The sequence below is a fragment of the Colias croceus genome, chromosome 10 (assembly GCF_905220415.1).
Source record: "Colias croceus chromosome 10, ilColCroc2.1".
Lineage (NCBI taxonomy): Eukaryota > Metazoa > Arthropoda > Insecta > Lepidoptera > Pieridae > Colias > Colias croceus.
In genome coordinates, this window is record NC_059546.1 from 2,922,896 (window position 1) to 2,932,014 (window position 9,119).

At 33.2% G+C, this 9,119-nt stretch overlaps 1 protein-coding gene across 1 annotated transcript in view; it reads right to left on the reverse strand.

Moving 5' to 3' along the window:
• LOC123694751 (progestin and adipoQ receptor family member 4) overlaps positions 1-8,377 on the reverse strand; it is a 61,456-nt gene extending 53,079 nt beyond the window's left edge. Inside the window, exon 1 of the mRNA XM_045640306.1 lies at positions 7,818-8,377. Within this exon, the coding sequence (XP_045496262.1) occupies positions 7,818-8,133 (316 nt within the window). The 5' untranslated portion in view covers positions 8,134-8,377. The remainder of the gene's footprint in view (positions 1-7,817) is intronic.
• Positions 8,378-9,119: the final 742 nt, after the last annotated feature.

Below are 9,119 nucleotides of genomic sequence, written 5' to 3' on the forward strand. Positions count from 1 at the left end.
TAAAAAATTAACGATTTGCATGAGGATGTAGTAGAAATAAGTATCCTGGCGCGTGGTCAATTGTTGACTAAAGTTAATTTCCAACGTATGGTACAATCATTGGAAGAATCTTGGGTAATTTTAGAGGATATTTTTCGGGAATGAGAAAAGGGGCAGCCAACCACGTATCAGCGTGCGTACGTGAGAATCTACGTTTTAGTACCAAAAAAAATGTTATTTTGAAACGTAAATATTGCACTCACAACTACTGTACAAGTATGATTTTTATTCGTGCTTTACTGTTGTTTTATTATCGTTATGGCTTTCGCGGTACAGATAGTACTGGGATCAGAGTACATATTATTTATCAATTTAATATACGTACCACACCAAGTAAAATATTTACAATCATACCAAATGGATTAACACGGTATGTACATAAGGCGGTCTTATCGCTTACTAGCGATCTCTTCCAGACTGCCCAAGGTAAGAGATAAAGAATTATACTCATGATCCAGCAATTTTCAACCGAAAAAGAAGTTTTTCTGTAATTGGTAGTTGTTTCATTTATTTATTTTAAAAACCTAATTTTACTTTTACATTTGCCCATTTGCATTACATTCAGCTTCCATAAAACTTATAAAAATTTTATGTTTATTTCTGTCTAATATAACTACTCTTTTTTAGATATAAATAACAAAAACAACTTTTTTATTAAAATTTAGTACCTTGGGAAGATATTATCTATGTGTTAATAGAACAATACATAAAGGAAGTTATGTTACGATTTTATACAATGAAAATATGTAAAAAAATATTAGCAGGTGTAATTATTAAATTGATCCTGAACCCAAAACTGTAGTTAATTTTTTTGTCATTTAGTGTTTAATTCATGTCAATTGGTTCATTAATAAAAAAAATTATGATCATTTAAATAATCACGGCGAACATTTGCTAAGGCATTCATGTACAAGGTGTAATCGTTCAGTGTGCACAGGCGATTTTTATATGGCGATAACAATAAACTTTAAACTGATATCGAAAGTACTTAACCTAATAATGGCCGTAATCATTTTTTTTAAATAAATCGAGAAATATCAAAAAAAAATATCTTTAAACCCTTACATTAAGTATATATGAAATATGAATATCCCATATACATTTAATATGAAAGATTTTAGCTTTCTTTTTCTTTTTTTGGTTGTCTGCTTTAATTACTTCGCAAATTTGAAGTGGCATTTTCCACGCTTTTCCCGGACATTTTCACGCATTTTCCGGATATTTTCCGGGCATTTTCCGGGCAATTCCTCACGCATTTTCCGGGGATTTTCCAGGCATTTTCCATGCCTTTTCCGGACCATTTCACGCATTTTCCGGATATTTTCACGCATTTTCCGGGGGTTTTCCAGGCATTTTCCACGCTTTTCCCGGATATTTTCCAGACATTTTCCGGAGATTTTCCAGGCACTTTCCACGCTTTTCCCAGACATTTTTACGCATTTTCCGGATATTTTCCGGACATTTTCATGCATTTTCCGGATATTTTCCATATATTTCTCAGGCATTTCCCAGTCATTTTCCAGACATTTCCCTGACATTTCCCGGGAATTTTCCAGGCATTTTCCACGCCTTTTCCGGACATTTTCACGCATTTTTTGAATATTTTCCGGGCATTTTCTGGGCATCTCTCAGGCATTTTCCGGGGATTTTCCAGGCATTTTCCACGCTTTTTCCGGATATTTTCCAGACATTTCCCTGGCATTTTCCGGAGATTTTTCAGGCATTTTCCACGCTTTTTCCAAACATTTTCACGCATTTTCCGGATATTTTCCGCATATTTTCCGGGTATTTCCCGGTCATTTTCACACATTTTCCGGGGGATTTCCCAGATATTTTACAGGCATTTTCCGGATATCCCCGGAAAATGCCCCAGATTTCCGGAAAGTACGTAAGTTTTTTAGCTTAGATTAGTAATAAATTCTATTAACAATTCTATGAATTGTTTATGGTAGTACGTGTTTACTAAATAATTGTATGTAAAGTAGTAACTACTATGCAGTCGCTATTCCACGCGGACGAAGTCGCGGGCACAGCTAGTTTAATATAAGACCATAAGTGACTTTCCCCTGCAGCACGATAATCGTTAAATGCTATCGGGAGCGTTGTGCGAATACAGCGATATTTTCCGAACGCTTTTGGTCAATTTTACCGTAGGCCATTTGTATAAGAATGTAAGAGCATTGAGAAAAACAATAGTTATTGTTTTCTCGGCCCTTATTCCGGTCTTATGAATACAAAATAATATTGTGAATTGCTGGCGGCTCGTTGAGAATAAATTTTATTCATAGTGCAATACGAAACACATTTTCTTGAACGTATTTTGTTAGATTCAAACAATTTCAACGCAAATATTGAAAAATAAAAAAAAAAAATAAAATAAATAAATAAATAAATAAATATTTTTCTTATTTTGTAAATATTGTGATACGAGCTCATATGAAGATATTTGTTATTTACGCAAATATTATAACGTGCTTTCAAATGCTAACAGTTCTCGCAATTGAAGATTATTACGATTCTAAGTAAATTATTCTAATAACATCATGCTCGAGGTGCCTTCACTTAGCCTCATAAATAGTTTAATGGAAAGGTTAACGGAAGCTATTTCAGGGAAATATCGCGAGAAAAATCTTGCATAGCTAGAAATAAATTGGTGTTCAATGTTATTATAGGATTAAAAGGATTACGAAGAATAACTTTGCTTTTCTCAATCGCGTTTTACTTTACCGAATCGGAAATAAGTAGGTACAGTGAAGTGAAAACAAATCCTGAAGATGAAAAACCATATTTCATCGATAACAGGTCTCTCGGATAAAAGAGCTCTTTGATTATATATAAATTTCCGCCCAAACTGAGCATCAGATTTACATTTCAGCCCCTTGTATACGCTTTCTTTGCGAAGATAATTTATCACTGCATATGAAAGCCTACATAAAAATGGCGTATTATTTTATTTTGATCAAGAATTTCGATTATATAAATTGGAAATGTTGTTTATTGGATCACTGTGTGTAAGTAATATGATTGTTGTAATAGCTATTTGTTTTATATTGTAATTTCTTCAACGTTTTCCAGAGAAAAGTAATATTTATTTAAAACGCTCTATCTACATCATTTATACATGTGTACATAAGTAGATATAGAGCCACATTATTAGTATTTTCTCTTTGATTTTGTAAAAGCAATCAAAACCGTACATATAAGTAAGTAGATAGTATTTGGTACCAATCTACTCACGATTTCACGAACCTTGTGTTGTAACAATCTGATCAAATTTGTTCTAGCATGTACTTACCACCGCCTCCTTGGTACAGTGGTTGACGCGTGAACGTAGAACCGAGGGGTCCTGGGTTCGATTCCCGGTGGAGACGAAGAAGAAAAAAAATGTCTCGGTCTGGTAGGACACAGAAGGTTGATCACCTACTTGTCCCATAAGAAAAATCGATCAGTGAAACAAATGTATATGCATAATGCATCTGCCCCTTACCCCACTGTGGACACGGAACTTCACTTTTATGTACTTAAACTGAATCATGTGTTAGGTACGACTCTACGCCATAAATCAAGAGTTCCTTAAATACAATGACTATGATAAATTGTACCCAAATGTACAATACATGTATCGATAAAATTCGACCTTAGTTTCTTGTTCATTAGTTCGTAAATTAATCATCCTTTATCCATTAAACACACGAACATCAAATAGACCTTTCTTTGAAATCAGCTACATAAAACATAGTAATAAAAAGTATTGTAAGGCAATGTAAGGCATCAATCAATTTTTCACGCGTCACTAAAGTAATCGACCAAGGCATGAAAGGTTACACTGGTCACCTAGTTTATTACTAAGAATATAAATTGGATCGGTAGTGTGACTGCTGTTTGTTCATCGAACAGCACTGCATAATTGAGTTGATGTTAGGTAGTTAATAGCACACAAGGTAAGGGTATGACTATGGGGCCCTAGGAATTATACGTTATTAGTCATCCGTAGTGTTGATATAAGGTGGTACTAGAAAGTTTTATATTATTGAATCATTATTATATGTATATTATCTATGTTACTTTTGCTGAGTTTGGTTCGTTGGCGGTTTTTTAATACAATGTATAGCAAAAAATGTACTGTTTAAATAGTCGATATTATTTATTACGTAGATTTAATACAAAGAAATAGCTATGCCAATAACTACTTAATCTTTGCTATGTCTTAATATTATTTAATGTAGTAATATTAGTAAATGTAGCTTTATATACTTATTTTATAAAGTTGAATCTTACTCTAGCAATTATAGTAACTAGGTATATTATTTTTAACACCTATAAATACAAATATATATGCTGAAACTCAACAATTCAATTTAAGGGAGCACAGGATGTTGATCCTGGATCCACGTGGGACATAATTTATATTTATGAAGTGTTATTGTTACACGAAGAAGTGAAAATAGTCCTCTGCAATCGCATATTATTTTTATTAGCAGCTTTATTTCAATGGTTATAAAGATCATATTTGTTTTTCACACTTCCATTCCTTTAATAGCTATGAAGCTTTGCAAGCGAAAATAGGCCCCCAATTCCCAAAGCGCAGGGTCAATATTTGTGACGTAGGTACCTACTTCTACATTTGGGGGAAGAAACACTACGAAGGCTTTATTCAAGTATATACTATATATAGATAAAAAGATGCAGTTTCTATGCAGCTGCACGAATCGAATATTATAATCGTGTCCTTGATGAATTTGGTAGAACCTTAAGCTTGCTTATACAGACCTTCGTGCAACGCTGTGTAAACCTAAGCACATAGGCCAGAAGGCTAATGAAGGTATGAAATAAATTCCCTTATGTCCTATAAAACAGAACTGCTCTTCCAAATAAACATGTAAGATCAACGAATTTTAGTAATATTTGAATATTCCAATATAATTGAGCAATAAACCCAAGCCAGTATATCTTGTACATTTGTAAATAAGTGTGCTTAAGCTTTCCATTACTCTCGGAGCGACAGAAAGGTCCAACATTGAGGTAATCTAAGGACAACAGAATTGTCCAATATTTTTGCGCCGCGGTAACCTGACAGCGGTGCTTTATATTAGGTACGTGACATTGCTTTAGGAGATAAGGGTGACCTACTTTTAGTTTCTTTTGATTTTACAATTATATGTTTACGTAAAAAATTAATGTAATTTAATATTACATTAATTTTTTACGATTTTAGCTTTGTTTGATTTACTTATGACTTTGTTAATATCATAGAGCTTTTATTATTATGAACATTAATAATTTTTATTTCTTTAAAATAATACAGGAGAATACTAACCTATTAACATTAATCATTTATGAGATTTGTTAATAAAATACATAATATATGAAAAACTACGGTTTTCAGACTCCGGTCCAGTGTTTGTAGTCTTTGTTGTAGTACCAAGTCGTAAATTCCCTCTGATCAAGGAAACTTATTTATGTTTTCTTTATTTATTATTGGTTTTATTAAGTTAAAAAAAGTTTATTTAACACCGTGTAGCCATGGTTATTTCAAATTAAAAATCCATCTAGTAAATAAATAGAAATTACAAAATCGATTAAATAATTATCGTTGCTGATCGTTGTTTTTGATAAACTGTCATGTTGCGGCATTGAGCCACTGAGCGTGTTAATCAATTTTAAATCTTATTTATATAGAAATAATAGTATTTATTTACTACATTTTGTTCATCGTTTTAAATTTATTTTTTATCGGATTTATAATTTTTATAATTTGATGCCATGGAATACAATAGAATATAAGTAGATAACTAGAGATTATTGTTCATGGTTGTAAGTTTCCGTAAAATGATAAAAGTCATAGGTATTGTATATAGGTATGTAATAATCGTTCCATTTCTACGTCTAGGCAACTAGTTATTATTCTGAGGTCTAGGTAAGGTTATCTTACTTTTGTTATTTTGTCTATACTTACAATATTAATCTATTCTAGGTACTCTAATATAATAAAGAAAAAATCGACATCAGCCAACTCAGCTTAGAATACTTTTTAAATACTTCTTATTTTAAAATGCAGTCACTTTAGTATTTTTTGGTTTAAGTGAGACATCATTAATTTAGATTGAAATACAAATGGCATAATTTGTATTTCTACATCAAAGACAATTGTACAGCTGACCATTTGCATTAAAACGAGCATTTTGTACGAAATAATAGCTTTGAACTCGATTATTGTGAACCATAACTCAATTTGAGTCGGTGTTGCTGTTGTTAAATCATTTAAATAATGGCTATTCTGTCACAAATATTTAAGGCTAGCTGAATTTGTCGTATTACCATAATAGTAAGCTTTCATTTCAAATATCAAAATAGCTATTTTACTTTTCATATTTCCTTTATTCAAGTTATCTAAGTAGCGAACTGCAGAATAAACTTAATCTTCCATGCAATTAGAATCTTTCTAGCATTTCTACTTTTTATTTAATTGCATAGAACAATACAAAACTTAAACAGACCACAGCTATTGTCTGTTAATAGCACTGAATTTCAGTTGAATAATAAAAGACAATTTTGTTTAAATTCCCATAGAGCCATTTTCCAGGAAGTGCAAAATATTTTCTATCCCTAAGCGGCTGCTCAATACATTCATCGAACATCTTTTGATAATTTTATCAATAGCAAATCATGCAAAACCATGCAACATTTCTTTGAAAGAAATAGGGTCCATAAAGACGATTCTCAATGTGCTCGTAACTCGTAGCTCGACATGCATTAAACGTAGCGTGCCCTCCCGTAGCACTGCTACGAATGCTACCAATTTATTGCCCGTAAATACGCGTAGCCGTATTTTACCTCTAAATAGCAATAAATTCGTCTATAACCTTTCATGTGACTTATAGTTTTATGTATTTATGTTTTTCGGGTTTAATACTAATCTTTCAAAAATATGTAATTGAATAAAGTAGAAACTAACATGAAAATACATTGTTCAGTCCATTTATTTTAACAGATAGGTATGTAATTCTAAAAATATACTATCACGACATTTGTTCGCACTAAATTCCGAAAAATCTTGAAGCGATTTTTTGAAGTAGGTAGTATATTTTTATTGATTGCACTAGGTTAAACTTGTTCTAATTAAACAGATTTATTATGATTTTTGAAAAACAAATAGAAGAAAACAAGAAAAAGAATAGTCATAAAGCGGGGCCGCGGCGCGCGGTGCGAAGTTCACTGGGTCATTTAATTCAGATATCAATTGACCTGTTTATTTTAGCAATAGAGGAAGGCAGAGAAACCTCTGATAAAACTAAAGGTTTATTTATTCTAAACATTAAAATAGGCAGTTTATTTAGCCCTTCAATATTATCATTTATCAACCCTCCCTAATTCACCCTCATTTACTCACCCTTTCGATCTTGAGTCATAATGTTGTATTAAGGAAGTAGGTAGGTACTATTCGCAATTTAGTACTTGTAGTCAAATTCCTAGATTTGTATTACTTTATTGCATTTAAAAAGAAATTGATTTTCAATATATTTGGTCAATATAATAAATTAAATAAGTTAGAAATAAGAGCAAAAACTTCTAGTTTTTTATTGAAACTTGAAATACGTGAAACATATTTTTCTACAAAAATAATTGCTTGATAAAAAAATTTATATTTAAATATTTGAGGTCTTCAGTCTTGGTCATTCAGAAAAAATGAGGTTTTTTGAATGACCAAGACTGAATACGTAACTATTTAAGTAAACATCTATAACAATACATTGAAAAATAACATGTTTATACATTACCATGAGTCAGAATGTTGATTGTTTCATTGTGGAAGTAAAATAGACTTCTAATGCAGCCGCCCCAGTCCTGGAGGGGTCGGTAGCCCGTGAGGACGTACGGGTTGAACTGCAAGTGCTGCGGCATGTCGCGCCAATGCAGCAGCTCTACACCCTCCGTGCCCACAGCCTTCTGCTCACAGCCATCTCTCTTCCCTTCCACCTTCTCCTCGCCATTCAACTCCACTCCCTTCCCGTCATTATCACAGATATTCTCCAGCGACTTTTTCCTCTTCTTCGGCCCATTCCCGTTTAACTCTTGAATTGACATTTCAAACATCTTCGCTTAAATATATAAATATCTCATAACATCACAGGGAGACCGCCAAGAGAAGCGGGAGAATTTTGTGGCGCTATCTGCATGTTCCGGTGTGTGAGAGTAGCATATCACAGTTTGGGGGTGAGACGGGTTCTCTTTGGGGCTTCGCAGGGATTATGTAGAGGGTGTTCTGTGACCGCGGTAGCGTTCGCGTGACATGTGCCCGCGCGAGGCTCGGAGCACGCGTGGCGAGGGTGCGAGCGGCGCGACGGTAAGCCGGGCGGAAGGCGCGCACCACGTAGCGCCGCCGCACTGAGCCCACCCCGTACACCCTCCCCCGCAGATTTGCGCACTGCGCAAACCCTATCAGCTGATTCCCGCCAGGAACCATCTGCAATTCCTAAAATCGCTCCACTATTAATAGCCATCAATTTAAAAGGTTTGGAAACACGTGGTCGTGTGTATTTAATATTTATATTGATTTCATTATTGATTGATAGGGTTATGACAGAGATTTATTTCTCATATTCAATAAAAGTTTACAATGTAGCATTTTTACAGAAATTTAATTTAACATGCAACGAGCAAGAATTTAGTGGAATAGGTACATACCGTAGAGTAATCACGTCCCGTTCTGATGGTTATTTATGAGATATAAGTTAATCAAAAATTTTCGTCAAAATTAGACTGTATATTTAACCGTCTTATCAAAAGGCAAAGAGATACAAATGTTTTATCTTTTGCACAGTATATTTTGTGTTATCACAGCGCACTCGTTCTAGTTATTTAAATTATCCTAATTTTTAAATTATACCACATATTTCGTGTACTAATAATTTAACAATGATGGCATTTGTTTAGATAAAAATTACCTAGTTAAGTATACATTCGATATATAGCTTTTACTTTGAATAGATTGAACCATTAATTGTCAATGTTTGTTTGAATCTGTGTTATCTTATGGGATTATCAAACAACTTCTTGTAAGTATTTTTAATATTTTTTTA